The following is a 17,438-nucleotide window of genomic DNA, read 5'->3' as shown; positions in this document are numbered from 1 at the left end:
GATAGTGTAAAGCTCATAGCAAGTAATAACATTTTTATTTTAGTGCCCAATGGCAAAAAAACAAAAAACAAAACAAAACCATAAACAGATACGTTATGTACCTAATGAAGTGTCTGGTGACTGTCTTCATTGCAATTTTGGCAAGTCTTTATTACTCACATATTTACAAAAATATACAAATAGTAAGTAAATGTGTATGTACAGCAATTATCTTACATTTTATTGCTTCATAGTTTATCACACCAACTATCTTATTTAATCAACAACTACCTCTACGATTTTATTTTATGCCTAAAACTGAAACCACAATTTTAAACCTTTACTGTGCACAAACATCAAGAAGTACTTGAGGACAGATTATGAATATAAACCTAGTGAGTTTAGGCTTCAGTGAACAAAAGTCCTGTCTACATTATTAATTATTTATGCACTCTCACAGTAATGTCAAATATTCATTTTTGACTTAAAGTGCTTGGTTGAATTATTCTTTCATGTGCGAAAATGATATAGCCATCCTTTTTTTAGAAGCAACTGAATCTGTGTCGTCAATGATTTCTACCAGTGCAATAATAAAGACATTAACCTGAATTGTTGAGTCAATCTCATCTCAGTGATAAGATTCATAATCTTAACACGTAACGTAAAAAGCAAGTTGTTAAAGAAATGTAAGGGTCATTCCAGGATTGGAGGGCATTTGTGTATTTTTATGACAATAGTAGCTTTAGTAAAAGTGATCCCTCAATAATAAATACGGTAAAATGTAAATTTCTTTCTCTCTCTCTCTCTCCCTCGCTCTCTACCTCCCTCCCTATCACTCGTCTTTGCCCCTTGAGCAAGTTGTATATCAAATTTAACAAATAAAAATGTTTTAAATTAGCCTTAAGATTTTAGGAATGGTTTTGTAAGTTTTGTAATTGTTAAAAGTAAATTTTGTTTTATCATACATATTTAATACTGTCGTAATTATGCCCTGAAAATGTGTAAACATACACATAACTTAAACATAGCTTTCCAGAAGAAGGGGGAGAGGAGTGAACTACATGACCCACGGTAAGTACTTTCTTGGACTGTTTTATGTATGTATGCGTTTGTTTTATGTTTTTTAAATGTTTTCAGCAGTCATGAATTGTGTCGCACAAACCAACGTAACTCGGCTGCTCATTTTATTAGAGAATACTTTCTTAGAAAAGTTTTTCTCCCGCCCATTAAGTTTGTTCTTGGACAGTTAGCATAGCAGCTAACAGAGCTAGCATGTACGATTGAGCCAAAACTCTTAACCGTAGCATTGCCATTGTCTGTTACTGTAGACTATAGTAGTAGTGAAATTTTTTTTTTATAATATAGTTTTTTGTTTGTTTGTTTGTTTTTTTAATAGACTGGCAAACAATTCAGGGTGTACCCCGCCTACTGCCCGAAGCCAGCTGGGATAGGCTCCAGCACCCCCCAAACCCCCCCACCTCGCGACGCTTGTGAGGAAAAGCGGTTATAACCGCTTTTATAACCGTTTTTTTTCTTATAAGAAAATGGATGGATGTTAGACAAATTAACAAATGTATTTTCTGATACCTAAATATCTGTAACATGGTCGTGCCAAACCCTGATTTGACAATTAAATGTCTCATAAAGTGTATCTTTTATTCGTGGCTGAGCTGGATAAATTGTGTTTTTTTCTCTTGTCAGTTTTTCCAAAATTGTTGTGCCTTGTCACCAATTCTGGAATGACCCGCAAGAACTTAGCTTCAGTAGGCCTACCTCAAATGCTTGGATGAAATCTATGCAGACATTGACCTGACATTTTTATTGCTGTGCTTCGTGCAGTGAAGAAAATGTCTGGTATGAAAATCCCATGCAACCCAGGGAAGCATCAATTCACTTGCCCAATGAGAAACAATAACCTGAAATAAGCATGAATGTATGTGCTTCGTCTTCCACATTGCTGTGTTGCATTAGTCCGTCTCTAGCCTCTTGGAAACCACATCTTCACTTGGAACCTTGTCTCGTAGTTGCTTTGTCAGTGGAAAACGTCATGGGTTTTTCTGTAGGGTAAAATAATAATGACCAAATTCGTATTGAGAAGCACACTTGAGTTCCAATATTACAACAACAAAAAACAACAACAAAAAACAGCCTTTATAAAGCATAATGCTTCAGTGAGGCATTAATGTATGAGTGTGAATACCTCAAAGTTATTTAGCTATGCCAGCAACTGCAACTAACATCACAGGCAGAATAATGAAATGCTCCTCCACTAGATGGCAGAAGATACAACTAAACTGAAAAAATTGCTATTCATCAAACAGAATAGCTTTGTCTCCAAATAAACAGGCCACATTACAAACTTTTGAGTAAAGTGTCACACAGTCATCAATGCTTTAGTTTCTAAAGTACTTATTGTGCATTTGGGCATATAATGATTTTTTTTCATTTTTTTAATCATTATTATTATTATTATTATTAGCCCTTATTTTTTTAAATAATATATTTGATTGAATCTCATTAGATCATGTATATTAGCTTTGCTAAACGTTCATGTCAAGACCCAAATTAATTCACAAATTGCACAAAAACAGCTTTTTTTGTTTTTAACATCTTCAAGCAGACACCTGGTGTTGAGTTATACGCTTTACCTCCATGACGGTGTGAATCCAGCCGAGCATCTCCTCCACGTTGCAGTAGACGCCAGGACGCCTCTCCCTGGCACAGCCGACGCCCCAGCTCACCACCCCGATCAAATACCATTTGGATGAGGTGAAGTGCACCAACGGCCCGCCGCTGTCACCCTGAGGTACATCAGCAGTCGTGATCTTATTGGAACTCACTACAAATAAAATTCTTGTTTTGTGCATTCTCATGCTGTAGTTACCTGACATGCATCCACTCTCCCCTCCAGAAAACCAGCACAGATCATCCTATTGGTGATGGCACTGCCATACACAGTCGGGCTGGCACACTTGGACCTTTCAATGAGAGGGATGTTGGCTTTCTGCAGTGATGAAGAGATGATTCCTGAAGGTAAAATGAGAGGCTGCATTATGAGCAACGAGAACACCCTGCATATTCTCAATAATGATGTCTTTGTTCACCGTTTTCCTCCAGATAGCCCCATCCGGTCACCACCGTCGAGGCTGAAGGAGGAAGGTCGAAGGATTTTGGAGGAAGACAAACTGGCATCCGGCTCACTGGAACATATCGGGACAGAAGCGTGTGCATGAGGAAATGTAAGTTAAAATTTTAGATTTCGATTTTGGTATGCCTGCGATTGGCTGGCAACCAGTTCAAAGTGTACCCCGCCTACTGCGACCCTTGTGAGGAACAAGCGGTTAAGAAAATGGATGGATGGATGGATTTTGGTATGCATATCTGCCTTTTACTCAAAAATAACCAAAATTGAATTATTCTAAGCTAAGTTTATTGCCAAATTCCATGATAAAATTGCAAACCATTTTCATTTTTATTAATAGCATTCCGTTTTTGAAAGCATTTATTTAATTTTTTTTGGTCAACAAAAATCTTAATGAAATAAATTCAATAAGCTATTTTTATCCATCACGTTGATAAAGTTTTTGTATTGTAAGCCTTTTATTGTTTTAATAGTGCTGATTATGGCATTTTCAGCCAAATATCTTATCTCAAAATGTTAGAATATTTCCTCAGACCAAGTAAAAAAAAAAAAAAAAGCCATAATCAGCAATATTAAAACAATAAAAGGCTTGCAATATTTCAGTTGATTTGTAATGATTCCAGAATGTATGGCATTTTTGCTTATTTAATTGCATTACAGAAAATAATGGACTTTACCACAATATTCTAATTTTCTGAGACAGTCCTGTATAGTTGTTTATTTATGTATTTATTTATTTTTAAATTCAGCATTAATTAGCTGATTTAAATTTTACATACATACATTATTAATAGTGGACATATCTGCGCCGATATTCGGCATTTTGAGAAATATCATATCAGCCTTTTTTTTTTAAATCTGACATTCAATAAAATATTATTTTGGAACAGGTTCTAACCTCATGGATTTAGTCATTTAACTTTTCGTTTAACGTTGCTGATGCTGCTGACCATGGGAACTTTTTTTTTTTTTTTTTTTTTAAACAAGTTTAAAATATGTGAATGTTTAACATTTCAGTTATTCTGAAATGTTGGGAAAAATACCTAATGGCAAAAACCTTAGGTTGCTGTGGTATTATGTTTGGGTTTACATTTAACTTTTGAAGACATACTGCTTCCTTGTTTGTTTGAATTTTTAAAGCAAAACAACCAAACAAAATATTTTTATTACCTCTGGCATTTTTATTGTTTTGAAGGAAAGTTTTTTTTTTTTTTTTTTTTTTTTTTTAAATTAATTTATTTATTTTTGCCTTTTGCTTACCTCCCACTTTGATTGGACTGGTGAGTCTCATGAGTGCTATATCATAATCATTGCGAGCCGGGTCATAGTTTCCGTTCAGGATGATCCTGTCCACAGAGGAACCTCCCATCGTTCCCATATAGGTCCGGCCCGACACCACTTTCCAGCGACTCAGCTCCTTTTTACTACTGCAAGGAAAATGAAAAGAATCTGGTGTGAGTATGATGACAACAAGTGCATGAGATTGGGATTGGCAACCGTCAAATGAAAGCAAAAGTACTGACCCAGCAAAGCAGTGAGCTGCGGTAACCACCCAACGTGTTGACACTAGGGAGCCTCCACATGTGTGTTGGCCAGCCTGCTGCAGGCTCACCTGCCAGGGCCAGTCCTCTATGGTAGCATCCGTACCGCCAACAATACGATTCTGAGGGTCACCCTCTCCACAGTCTGACAAGAAAACACCAAACATAAACTGTTTCACTATGATGTCAGATGTACTTCCAAAAACCTAAGCTTTCTCCAATGGCGCCGCTAGTACACAAACCCGTAAAAGGCAGAGTGATTGAGAAAAGAGGGTGAATGGCTTGAATGACGATTTTTAGCCTTCTTATGCAACTCCGTAGTTTAAATGTGTGACGTTTCAGTCAAAAAGATTGCTTTGAAGAAAGATGGTATGCCGTCATAATTTACATTTCTACTGGCAAATTAATTCAAAAATAGATCTAATGATAATTCAAAAAGTTAACATTATCATTGGGGGACTGGCTAATTTAAATTGATTGCAAACATTTTATTCTTACGTGTCATTATATTTCACCATTATTTTCATTTGACTTTTTTTGTATTTTTTTTTCTGACTGGCTTCGGAAAATTTTATACGCATGCGTCTTGACTCATAGTGAGGCGTGCAATGCTCATCGAACACCCAACCAAATTTTGATACTTTGAACAAACTAATTAAGACAGTAATTGTGCTCTAACTGGCCAAACCAGGTTGAACTCGTTTCATTTAATCCTTGAACTCTTCATGGATTATAATGACTCACAAGAAGCGCTCAATCATGTGTTTGCTAAAGTCAACAGTGGCATGTATGGGCCTGTTAGAGTCAAACCAGTTAGACAATTGTGTCATCTAGCTCCCATAAGCTACCATGGTGTTTAAAAAATGCTATAAACATTAGTAATTTCTGTGGCTGCTTTTCTAAAAATAGTACCAACCTGAACAGGATAAAGAAACCACAGCTCCCGATATGCATGAAATCCTATAGGAAGGAGAAATTTGCTTAAAGGCTTTAAGTCAACCACACAGTGAGTCATACAGTATGTTGACCAAATATGCTTGCATAAACATGTCTGTATTGTAACCAAAATACGATGTCATATCATTGAAGATCACAGGCTTCTGGAGAAGAAACGGAACAAAAACTGGGAACTGTTTTGCTGTTGAGTAACAGAAACTTGTTTGCTTGCTTGTGACAGAAAGGGAGGGGAAGTCACCAGAGAGTCAAACTCGAAGAGACAGAACCGTGCTGAAAATAAAACTAGAAAATGTGGTTTGGGGTGAAGAAAGGGAGTATTGGTTCTTGGTTTGGTGTAATGGGCTTTCCAAAAGCGCATAGTAAAACGTTTTAAAGCCACCTTGGTCTTGCTTTATTGGTTTGGTGTGCACCTGTTTTTCGGATGACAGCTTTCACACAGAACTCTTCATCTTAGCAAGACATTTTGGGACAATTCTACACTTCTAACTTCAGGAATTCACTAGTTCAGGGAAGACACAATTATGTACTTTCCCAACATGAATGTAACCAAGTACACAAGTAGTCCATCCGTTTTCATTACAGTTTAAAACCTGTTCAGGTGCTGGAGTCCATGCTATCTGAGGGCTAAAATGCGGATTACACCTTGGATTGTTTGCCATTCAATCACAATGTGATTGTGAACAGCGTATTGCAAACTCTAAGAAAGTCGCTATCAGTTTGGAAGATTGTGAGCCTGACCTCACTAATTCTCATCTCAATAAATCTTCCATTGGTGTACCAATGTATTTTCATGAAGTGTATCTTCACTCACCGGTCCACTGTAGCTTGGTGAACAGGCGTGTTCCCTGTCCCCGACCTCAGTGCAGTGAACGGGCCAGATTTCAAGTTCGATAATAACGTATTGACTGGGACATTGGTGCTACGAGGATTGCTGCTAACGGAGAAAGGACACTGTGTTAGAGATCGGATATGAGGTCACTTTAGTTGACACCGTTCATGAAACTGACCTGGTGTATCCCAGTTGCGTGCATGCCGTCTGCGTGTGCTTGCCGGTCCAGCCTTCGGTACACACGCTCCTCCACCCTGAGCTGGGATTATACACCTGCAAGACGCTCTGACGGGACATGAGACGCACTGCAGGGAGGAACAATCAAAAGTGAGACAAATAAAGAAGATGGAGGTGGTTGAGCGTCCCTGACTCTACCTGGAAAGGTAGTGTTGGCCTTGAAGCTTGACAAACACGTTTGTTCATCTTCTCCTCCTTTGCAATCATCCGTTCCATCGCAGGCTTTATCTAAGGGGATGAACTTAAACGACTTTGTGCAGAAGAAGTACTTGCTGTCGATCAGTTGCTTTACTGAAAGAAAGGGGAGATTAGGAAAGATTGTGAAAAGGAGGACTTGATTTTAATGATGTAGTGACAAGCAGCCTCTTTTCCGTGAAGCAATTCAGTTCGGTTCTTGATGGTACGCAAAAGTTGTGAAGGGTACAAAATGACGACGTGTATGTACCACTTTTTGGCACCTTCCTATTCTGGTACCAGTCAGTCAGAGGCAGTCTGGGCTGAACTACATAAACCCGTCCCTACCAGGTCATAGTTGGCTAGCCATCAACTAAAGGAGCCCTAAGAATCACTTCTTGAGGACAGATGGGCACCCATTAGGACAAAAAATACACTATCCAAGGATAGCCACAGACTGACCCTCTGCCAACAAAGAAACCTCAACGAAAGAGGTGGCACCTCAGTGACTCAACGTCTGCGAAGGCGAATGAAGGCTGTAGCAGTCCTTCGATCGTCTGGGGTCATCAGCTATTGGATCAGATTGTTAAGACTGGCTTTCTCAGGGTACACCGGCATCTCCACGTTCATCGGTCATGCACAGGCATCTCCAAAAAGATCTCCTTGGAATCGAATGGAGACCGTCACGCTTGACTTGACGTATTGCCCTTAAGTACTGCACTGAAAGCCTGAAGTAAGACTGCAGACAGTTGACCAGCAGATAATCGTTGTCAGTAGCTTCTTGACTCACTGAAGTATCCCGCGGTGACCAGGATCCCCAGCAACACCAAAACTGCTGCAATCGTCAACAACACCTTCTTGGTCTTAGGCGTCTTCTCCTTCTGAGTCTTTGGAGCCGTCATGGACCTTCTGTGGCGGCCTGGCCGTGGAACCACTGCAAGTGATGCGAGAGACAACAAACGATCACAGAAATATTCTTAAATGTGGACACTGCGCCAGTGATTCACCTTACCTATGTGCTTTGGGTTCAACGGTCTTGTGCTTTCTTCAGGTGATGGATCGACCTGACAACAACAAATGATGAGCACAAGTGCGGAAACAAAATGTTGTGTATGGGTGTGTTCAATTTAGGTGCAGCTGCGTTTAATCAGTCCTTTGGTGTTACTTCAGGTCCAATGGCTTCACCAGCTCTTTGTTTTCGAATGTATGAGGTATAATTTTTTACCCCATTTAGACAAACATATTGAGATAAATAATCAATTTATCAAATAGGAGACCCTGGATTCCTAGTTTTAATGTGTTACTGAGTTTTTGTTTGAATTTTGTGGTTCTACTACCCCTTCGAACTGTTATCAAAAATCTCAACTTAATTCAGTCATAGAACTCTTTTCTGAACCACTCACACCTTTAACAACCAGACAGCTCAAAGGTCTTCGTTATGATACATGCACCGTGCCACAGGGATAAGTTCATGTTGTTTCCGTAATGTTGTCCAAACACGGCTCAGAAGGGTGAATGGGTAGGGTAGTATTCTGGCAGTATCACCGTTGTGAAACTTCTTTTCAAAAAGCAACTAGTATCACAGAGACGGAACCCTCTGGCAAGATATCATATGTGTCCAAGTTGCAAAATTGTTGGTAACAGTTGGTGGTGAGCGTCAGATCAGTTGCACGGGTGAGATAGCAAGTGGTTCGCACAACTCAAATTTTTCAAACGGTTCAAGCAAAAGTCGAGTTGAACTGAAAACATTACATCATTTCACAGACGATCCCCGCAATTGAATTTACTTGGGTACATTTGGGGAATATTCAGATGCTGGTTGAGATTACTGTCTAACTGTACACTAAGTGATGGGTCTTAACATCAGGTACACCTGCACAATCTAATGAGATCTAATACTAAGAGCTGTACCAAGTGTTTTTGAATGTTGTGGATGTCATAGGATACAAAAACCTTGTCGTTTTGAGCGTCTCCTCCCTTCAACATTCATTTTTTCAAGTATTCTATGATTTTGCGAAAAAACTCACGTGACCTCATTTCCAATAATAGTATTTTACTGAGACTGATGTGCATCTATACCTACCAGAGCTAGTTATTGAACTATAATGTAGCCTATTTTTGCTTCGTATGTTGCCAAGTTTTGAAAAGACTCTAGAGTCCTGTACCACTTAAGTTACCTCCCCAATGACAACAACATTGTGCCTTGATAGCTGCAATAATGCACTTCTTGTTCAGTTCAAGATGGTCCAGATCTCTGGACCTTTTGTGATTTTTTTTTTTTTTTTTTCTAACCCCCGATTGAGGACGGGCATTAGCTGAACAGCACCTTGCTTGAACAAAAGGCTTACCACGTCAAAGCTTTTGCTTGGCAGGTTGGCTGACTTCTGCTTAAGATAGATTGGCTACCCAGGAGGTGTTCGCACCAATGCATTTGGTTGTATAGTATATTGACATCTAGCTAGTATTTTTAAATGACTTTTTTTTTAAATTATTTTTTTAAATTTTAATTTCAATGTAATTTTATTTTTTAAATTATTTTTAATAATACCAACAGTGATTTCTTTCTCTTTTTTTTCCCCTTTGTGTTCTCCGATTGGCTAATGGCTAGGGTATACCCCACCTCAAACCCAAATTATCTGAGATGAGCTCCCACTCACCTGTGATCTTAATTGGGATAAACTTAAAAAAAAAACCCGGATGGATGCAATTTTTCTCAAAATTACAACCATAATTTAATTCATCCTATAACTGTATTCTACTATATTCTATTAAGGCTCTGATGCTGGTACATGGCATTGTTTATATTAGTATAGCGACAATGAAACGAAAACAGTTTGAACACAGAGATTGAGGGAGTAATGTTATATATTATCAAGTAGTCACTTTCAGCTGATAATGAATTGAACTTTTGAATTCATCAATAAATACCTTTTGAATTAATGCAATAAATCATATGCAAACCTCTACTAAAATACACACATTTGGTAGCATGAGAAGGCATCATATGCAAACCTGTCAATACAGTCGACTGATACACTATCCAAACTACTTACTAGCAAAGAAAGCTATGTGTTTAGTAGATTCAAAAAGCCACCATATGGAAACTTCTGCTAAGATATAAGTCGCGATTAACAACGTAGTGGCAGGTAGATTAGTATCTCCAACTGCTGTAGTCAACCTGTATTTGCAGTTTACAGTCCCTGTTAGACACTTGGTGAGTGCACAAAAACCATCAGCACTTTTGTGGTTTTGTGTTTGTGAACAGACCGGTTGATAAAGAGAAATACGTTTGGTTGTAGTCAACAAATTTCCTCTTTTAGCTCTGTACTCACCCACATGATGCAGTTATCAATCTGTCCTAAACCCAGATGACGACTGTTCACTGAACCTCTTTGGAGGTAGCACCTGGAGAACCCCACAATCCGGCGAAAATGCTGTTTCCCCTTCCTCTCCTCTCCCTAACTTCACCTCCACAGACCTGGCTTGATTTTATGTCCCCCCTCTCTCTTTCTCGATGTCTTTCTACAGAAATGTAAGAGAAACCCGCTCGAAGAGGCATCTGACTTCAGGCCTCTGCGACCTCAGGCTTGTCATAAAGTTCTGTGCAGCATTGGGTTTCGAAGCTCCGCGGATTCAGAAAGAGAGAGACCTGCGACCAAACAAAAACTATTCCAGGTAACCTGACACTTGAAGCTGAGTCTCTCAATCCAATCCCTACCTGCGCGCCTTTCTCACTTAAGTCCCTCCCATGCATCCACCCACTTCAAACTTTTCATTCCCTCCCAGCATGTTGAACAAATTGCTGCCTCAAATTACTGCCTCATCCTCACCTCTTGTGCCTACTTTTCCAAATCGTACCCAAACATCCTCCTGGATAGCTATTTCTCACTTATGGTTGGCACTTTTCTGCATCATGGGTGTTCCCTAAATGCCCAAGATCTACTGAAAATGACCCTAAATTATACCATGATGAACTAAAACCATATCAAAACCTTGAATGACTGAAAAGGGACAAAAAACAAACAAAAACATCTGTGTCTGTCTCTCTCTAGGAAGCACACAGTCTCACACACAAAGCTCATATGTTGGGTGTGTTTTCTTGCCTGTATTGTTTTGACTGTCAAATCAGCTGGTATCAACTGTATGACTCACAGTGCGTGCCACATCTCAACACGTTTAACACAGCCACTGCAATCTTGGCGCTGGAAAAGGGAGGTCAACCATAAAATTTCCTTATGCTGTATGTACCCTCACTAGTCTAAACACAACATTCTGATTAATGTTGTGTGTGTGCATTATCCATCTCGGGTGGCCATTTTGCTCACCTGTTTTCTGAAGATGAGCCGTGATTGGTCAATGGTCATTACCCGAGCCCTAAGCAACTGTGATCTCATTTTCAGTCAACAGCTAGTGGCAAAATGGCCGCCCCTTGGGATGGATAAAAATGAGTCGAATTTTGTTGCTTAATTCATATTCCACAAACACATAATCAGAATTCTGTTTATACGAAAGGGAACAAAGTTGATTGGGCATGTGAGAGAAGGACTGATGAAAGCTGGAGAGAAAGAGTCATTGGCATAATAAACAGGAGCTGCGTTGTGTTTCTTTACCAGACCTATTCAAGTCACTGAACCTTTGCACTTAAGCCTAACTTTATGGATGCATATTTGTGCGAGTAGACACACAATATGCTTTAAATTGCTTTTCTGATCAACAAAATGAAAGCATTTTACAGCCTGCAATAAAAACATGACGTGAGTGTCTTTAGTGGGTCAAGCTTGTTAACCTCCAGTAGCCTTGTGGAGGGTATGTAGAGATGTTGCATTTAACATTTTTATATCCCATAATCAAAATTCTCTAAAGTGGCCAGAGGTAAAAATGGACCTTAATAATAACTGTTAAAACAGCTTATTTTATTATGAAAATAATTGATCCAGTCCAATTATTCTGTTAGTGTAACATTAATGGCGCTTGTTAAAATAAATCTATATTTAAAAAAAAAAAAAAAAAAGACTTGTTTAGCGAGTATCAGGGGACCTGCTTAATAGCTTCAGAAGTCAAAACAGCTAAAAAAAAAAAAACTGTATCCTTAATGTATTAAAGGAGTAAACATGCTATGAACTACATTGTTGATGCAAATATACTCTCAAATAAAAGAAACCATATAACCTACGACATTATATAGAACACCATTCTGTGGGCTGCTCCTTATCAGACCCACTGATAAGCATGACTGGCATTGATTTATCAAATCAAAGATAGATCAAAGGCCTTTTTTCGGTGTGCGTTACAAAAAAAGTCATGTGAAATATGTTTTTCAATCTAAAGACACAATAATAAATGACAGACAATTTAAATTTATTGCAGCACACATGACTGCAAAAGGCCTTTCCCTGGAAATAGTCGGTGATCAACAAGATTGCTTTTTTTCACAATAATAAAAAAATCTATATATGGGATGCATAATAAGTTTGTCTGCTTACAAATCTCTTACCTCTAATGTCTCTAACAGTCCACTGTGGCTTTGCAATCAGTATCCAAAGCTTGAATCGGTGATCTAAAAGATTCCCAGTTCCTTGTGTAGTGATACTCAGAGGTGCTTCTTCCCACTAATGTACTCTCCGCTGGCACGCACACACCTCACACACATACAACACAAACACATTCACCACTTAAAACGCTTGACCAACATCTCCGTGCCCAGACATGCCTGCGCGTAATCGGGCAGTTGTCCTGATAGCCACAAGAGGAAGTGCAGCTTAGCTTGAAAGCAGAACTCGTTAATGATTAAAAAGCTCATTTTGCCTTACCTGCTGTCAAAAGAATGTGTGTTGTCCCACCCTTAAGTCACAATGAAGTCACACAACATACACTAGGAGTGTATGTCCAACTAATGTTCAACACTGAAATTGTGAAGATGAAGCTACGTATCTACCGGTTCCACACAATTGGACATTAAATAAAGAGAAGACAAGCTCAAGTGAGGCTAACTCAATATTTAGTGGCAGGATTTACTAATGAGGCAAGTATTCACACTATGGTATTCTCTTCTTAAAGACCCTGTAAAGTGAATTCTTATATATTTTTTTTCTAAGTATGTTTGAAGATAATTGCTGAAAACGTGCAAAGACTAAAACACACCATAAGGTACATAGTGGCACACTAAAGGTAAAGTCAACCCCCCCAACAAATTCTTGACAATAATATGTTATATGTGACCTCATTATTCTAAACATCTGATTAATATTACATTTGTGGAATATGAGTTAAGCAGCTAAATCCAGCCCTATTTTATCCATTTCAGGTAGCGGCCATTTTGCCACTTGCTGTTGACTGAAGATGACGTCACAGTTGCTCAGATCTCAGTTAACAACCAATCACAACGCAGCTTCAAAAAACAGGAAGACTATGATTGGTCGTTGTCTGAGCCCTGAGCAACATTGATCTCATCTTTAGTTGACAGCAAGTGGCAAAATGGCCGCCCCCTGAGATGGACAAAAATGGCTGTAGTTTGCTTCATAACTCTTATTTCACAAATGTAATATTAATCAGAATGTCATGTTTAGACTAGTGTGGTCACATATAATATATTATTGTCAAGAAATATTTACGGTTGAATTTAGAAGACATTTATATTCACTTTATTTATAGGGACCTTAACAGCAATTTGTATGGAACTGGTTGACATAAAACGTTACATTTCATTGTTTGAAAGCGCTATATAAATATATGAAGATGACTTGTCTTGACTTGTTTACCTTTTACCGTCAACATAAAAGTTGTTTTGCGATGTTGTCATCTTCCCATTCGTCATCAGCTGCTATCAGCTGAGGAATGGAAGGCGTATAATGCAACATCAGTAGTCTACACAGATACTCCATGACATCATGTTTCAAGTACACATATTATGACTTCAATTGTGGTATTCTTTCCTGGAAATGTACTACAACCTGACCCAAAACAGTGATTTTGCAAAGATTAGCTTTATCTGTGAATATTATTACCGGTACTCGTGTGAGGATGCACACGACACACTTAACACAATTTGTTTACCTTTTGAATTGAGTTTCTGCTGATGTGACAACTCTCAATGAATCAAACAAATGTTGCTACTTGATATAGTATCAAAGTACTTCACTGGAGGTGAATTGTAAAGAAAGAAAGCTGCCAATCACAACAAAGGAGTGTGATCCACTTCCCACATTATCTTATGAAAGGATTAGCAAGACGACAAACAAGGCAGTTGGACCGGTTTTTTAAAAAAAATGCCTGGTATGGGGAACACCAACACTCAGACGTAAGATGTCGGAAGAAAGCACAAAAGGCAATATTCTGTATTGAGCTTTAAAATTTGATGTATTACTTATCAGATTGATACTTTACTAAAGTCAAGTGAGGAGAGACGACAGCTAAAGGCTCACAAGGTCATCCGCTATGGGCAATAATGGTAAGACATGCTTATGACTTGTTTTTTCTTGTGTAGTATGACGACATAGGCTGAATCTTTGTCGCACTTCTTAGATGTTCAACACCTCTTACTGTATTTTTGGATTCACTTTGGGTAGTTATATGTGTACCGTACATTTTACACAGTCACTTAAGTGTTGTGAATATGAACCAAGATAACATTCAGCTGTATTTTGTCTTTACGATAACAAAGCTCAATTTTTATTCATGATGTCAGAGAGGTAACACGATGTAGTATTACTGTTGTTGCGCCATATCCTAAAACAATTATGTTTTAATTACAAGTTTGTTATACATGAGCAACATTTCCGCAAATAGTCACAAACGGTGTTTATTTACTGAACTGCTAATAGGAGTTAGCATCTATTGTGTTGGCCTTCTGTTATTTTTGGAGTACTATTACCGGTAAATAATATTCAATGTGTGCTACCATTTATGTCAGATAAGTAAAGTTTAAAATCAAAATAAAAAGGACTCTTATGGAGAAATGGAGTGAAATGGCACAAAGTGAATCGAACTGAAAAGACGCATACTGTGGCTCCCAGCAATGTAACGTGATCAAGTCAAAATCTACCAGAATGCTGACTGTCATTAATGACACCACAAAGCGCAAGATCATCTTGCCATTTGTGTTAAAACGTCACACTTTATCTGATCACAGTGGGCCTTCACTATATCATGGTTCAAACACTTTATTTACAATAATATGTTGTATGCTCCCCTATGCGTCTAAAACACAGCATTCTGTTTTTATCCATCTTAGGGGGCGGCCATTTTGCCACTTGCTGTCAACTGTAAATGACCTCAGAGTTGCTCAGTGCTCAGGTAAGTAATGACCAATCACGGCTCACCTGTCTTCTGAGTTTGGTCATGTGATGTTCACAAGCTGAGCCATGATTGGTTGTTGCCTGAGCCCTGAGCAACTATGCCATTTTCAGTTGACAGCAAGTGACAAAATGGCCACCCCCTGAGATGGATATGAACATATGTATTGTACTGTTTTATTCATATTCCATAAGCACAATGTTATTCACAATGTCATGTAGGAGGTTAACTATAACAACATTTGTTTTGGCTCTCTATATCTCAGATTTTCACCAATCGCGAGTTGGTCTGGAACGTAACTCTTGTTCAGTGTAAAATTACATACATTCATAACTGAGCAACTGTTCAAATTGTGTCTATGTATAAAAATAGCATATATGAACTGTGATAACATCAGTACATCTTTTTCTTCTATTTGATGGGGGTGTTTATGACATTGGTGGATAGCATTTCCACTGTCTAATTGAGACAGCGTCTTTTACAGTGCTGCGTTAATCAAATAAAGGCCTCCTCTCTTCAAACAAACTGCAGTTGTGTAAATAAACGCTTCTGGCAACTATCTATTTTGCGGTAGAGTAGGACTGAACTTAAATCTGCTTTGGTTTCTAAATCATGATGCACTTCTTCAGAACTTAACCACCACTCTTTGACATTGTCAATCAGAACAGAGCAGAATTGTATAGACGAGTAGTTGGATCAATGGGAACATTTTTAAAGTTAATTTAAGAATCATTAGTTAAAATTAAAATGATCATTTAGTCAGCGTGTCATTTGTCATGGCCTAATCTCTGTGTGTACGTGTTGTCAGGCAGTAGGGTAAACCCCACAGCGGTGGGGGTTGCTGTTGGCTTTGGCGTCCTGGCCATCCTCTTCACCATCGCAATCGTGCAATTCTGCTACAAGTACAAGTGCAAATCGTGCAAAAACTGCTGCAAGAAGAAAGGTTAGTGAGCAGGAAACTCTTTTGTTTTGTTCTCATGAAATCACATCAAAACCGTCTTTTGTTTCTGTAGAACGCCCACTGACAGACAGAGTGCTCATGTGAGTATATTACACACAGAAGTGAAAATTCAAATTCAAATGGTTTGTTATGCACGGGTAAACTGAGTGTTTTCAACGTTCTCTCCACAGCAAGGTCGGCTTAAAAAAGTCTCCTTCTCCTTTCACCATTAGTGGCTTCAAAAAATGACCTGGCACCTCTTCATCATTGGAAAAAAAAAATTACATATTCATAATATCCTGATTGATGTTTGAAGGGGATGAAAGAGAATTTAGCTTCTAAGTCACCTGGACTCTTGTGATCTGATCGTTTGGACGAATGTCACACGGTGTATTGCAAAATGCTATTGTGTATGGACTCGCTGAAGAAAAGGTAGTACCCCCATTGATCGTACCTAATGCAATTTGTTTCATCTGATAAAACACAATTAACAGCACACATGCTTCCCTCCAAATTTCACACATCTTCCTTTTTGATGTTTTCTGTGTCGTGGAAATATAATGAGTCATTGCTTTTCTCATAATATGACTCTGAAAAATGTTTCAGATGCCCCGGCTGATTAAAAACAACACCACCTCCAAAGGTCATTGCATTCTGTTTTCAACCACAATATTATTGCGAAATAATATACTAATGTATTTTCTAACTGAAACTGAGAGGGACTACTTTCTTCAGCAAGTTCAATGTTCACAAAAATGGAACTTTTACAATTCTAACTTTAAATGAAGGGTGACATTCTCCATTGAAAAGCAAAAAAAATACACAGTGAGAGAATTGTTTCTTTAAAATAACCACATAACTTTGCCTGAGAAAAGGCTGCTAGCATAATGCTAACACACAATACATCACGCCATAGACAGGCTAATGAATAACATTTGTGATTATATTTACATTAATGTACTTAAAAGATGTAATTGTATTTTACTAATATGAATGCTGCCTATCAGTACTTTTCATCCACACACCTCCAAATTATTTTATTTTCATTTTAATCGCTAATTAATAAAATAGCAAATTATTTTTTTCTTTGTGTCAAGGTATTTTTTGTGAAGAAAAAAATAAAGCTAAATTGTTTTTATTTTGGATAAAAATGTTAATGGCAAAAAATCCAATTGTGGGATACATGTTTTTTGTTGAATTAATTTTTTTGTTGCATGATTAATAAAATGTATTTTATGCTCTAGAGAGGATGATCATGTTGATTTCTTTTAAAACAAGCTGTTCCTTGGAAGAGGAAATGAATCTCTCTCAATCTGCTTTTTTGTTTTTGATTGTTTCTAGCGGATG

The 17,438-nt window shown here is 38.1% G+C and overlaps 1 protein-coding gene and 1 long non-coding RNA gene across 5 annotated transcripts; one reads left to right on the top strand and one right to left on the bottom strand.

The window, feature by feature from the left end:
- Window positions 1-129: 129 nt before the first annotated feature.
- Window positions 130-12,570, bottom strand: tmprss4a (transmembrane serine protease 4a). 3 transcript variants are annotated; one of them, XM_077540265.1, is made up of 13 exons: window positions 12,354-12,570; window positions 7,872-7,923; window positions 7,650-7,793; window positions 6,824-6,976; window positions 6,627-6,753; window positions 6,431-6,553; window positions 5,579-5,622; window positions 4,645-4,807; window positions 4,382-4,548; window positions 3,084-3,179; window positions 2,864-3,006; window positions 2,628-2,780; window positions 130-2,036 (listed from the first exon to the last, which is right to left on the bottom strand). In XM_077540265.1, exons 3-13 carry the CDS (start codon window positions 7,759-7,761, stop codon window positions 2,025-2,027), a joined length of 1,293 nt encoding a protein of 430 aa, XP_077396391.1. In that variant the 5' UTR covers window positions 7,762-7,793; window positions 7,872-7,923; window positions 12,354-12,570; the 3' UTR covers window positions 130-2,024. The 3 variants fall into 3 exon arrangements, with proteins under 3 accessions (XP_077396391.1, XP_077396389.1, XP_077396390.1); XM_077540263.1 differs by lacking the exon at window positions 12,354-12,570 and adding an exon at window positions 10,192-10,559; XM_077540264.1 differs by lacking the exon at window positions 12,354-12,570 and adding an exon at window positions 10,192-10,558 and having other exon boundaries at window positions 6,431-6,550.
- LOC144032827 (uncharacterized) lies at window positions 840-17,334 on the top strand. 2 transcript variants are annotated; one of them, XR_013287808.1, is made up of 8 exons: window positions 840-1,050; window positions 2,597-2,785; window positions 2,891-3,012; window positions 3,097-3,218; window positions 10,388-10,534; window positions 15,960-16,094; window positions 16,165-16,192; window positions 16,283-17,334. It is a non-coding gene; the product is annotated as an uncharacterized LOC144032827 (long non-coding RNA). The 2 variants fall into 2 exon arrangements; XR_013287807.1 differs by lacking the exons at window positions 840-1,050; window positions 2,597-2,785; window positions 2,891-3,012; window positions 3,097-3,218; window positions 10,388-10,534 and adding an exon at window positions 13,819-14,306.
- The last annotated feature ends 104 nt before the right edge of the window (window positions 17,335-17,438 follow it).

Source organism: Festucalex cinctus, chromosome 13 (genome assembly GCF_051991245.1).
Source record: "Festucalex cinctus isolate MCC-2025b chromosome 13, RoL_Fcin_1.0, whole genome shotgun sequence".
NCBI classification, from domain to species: domain Eukaryota; kingdom Metazoa; phylum Chordata; class Actinopteri; order Syngnathiformes; family Syngnathidae; genus Festucalex; species Festucalex cinctus.
The sequence above is the reverse complement of the archived record's forward strand: the minus strand, read 5'-3'. Positions and strand labels throughout refer to the sequence as shown.

Excerpts from the sequence above, each read along its gene's own strand:
- tmprss4a (XM_077540263.1), bottom strand. Across the intron at positions 6,554-6,626 it reads ACGCAACTGGGATACACCAG|CAGCAATCCTCGTAGCACCA; the intron begins GTCAGTTTCATG and ends TTTCTCCGTTAG. Across the intron at positions 4,808-5,578 it reads GGTTTCTTTATCCTGTTCAG|ACTGTGGAGAGGGTGACCCT; the intron begins GTTGGTACTATT and ends TTTTCTTGTCAG.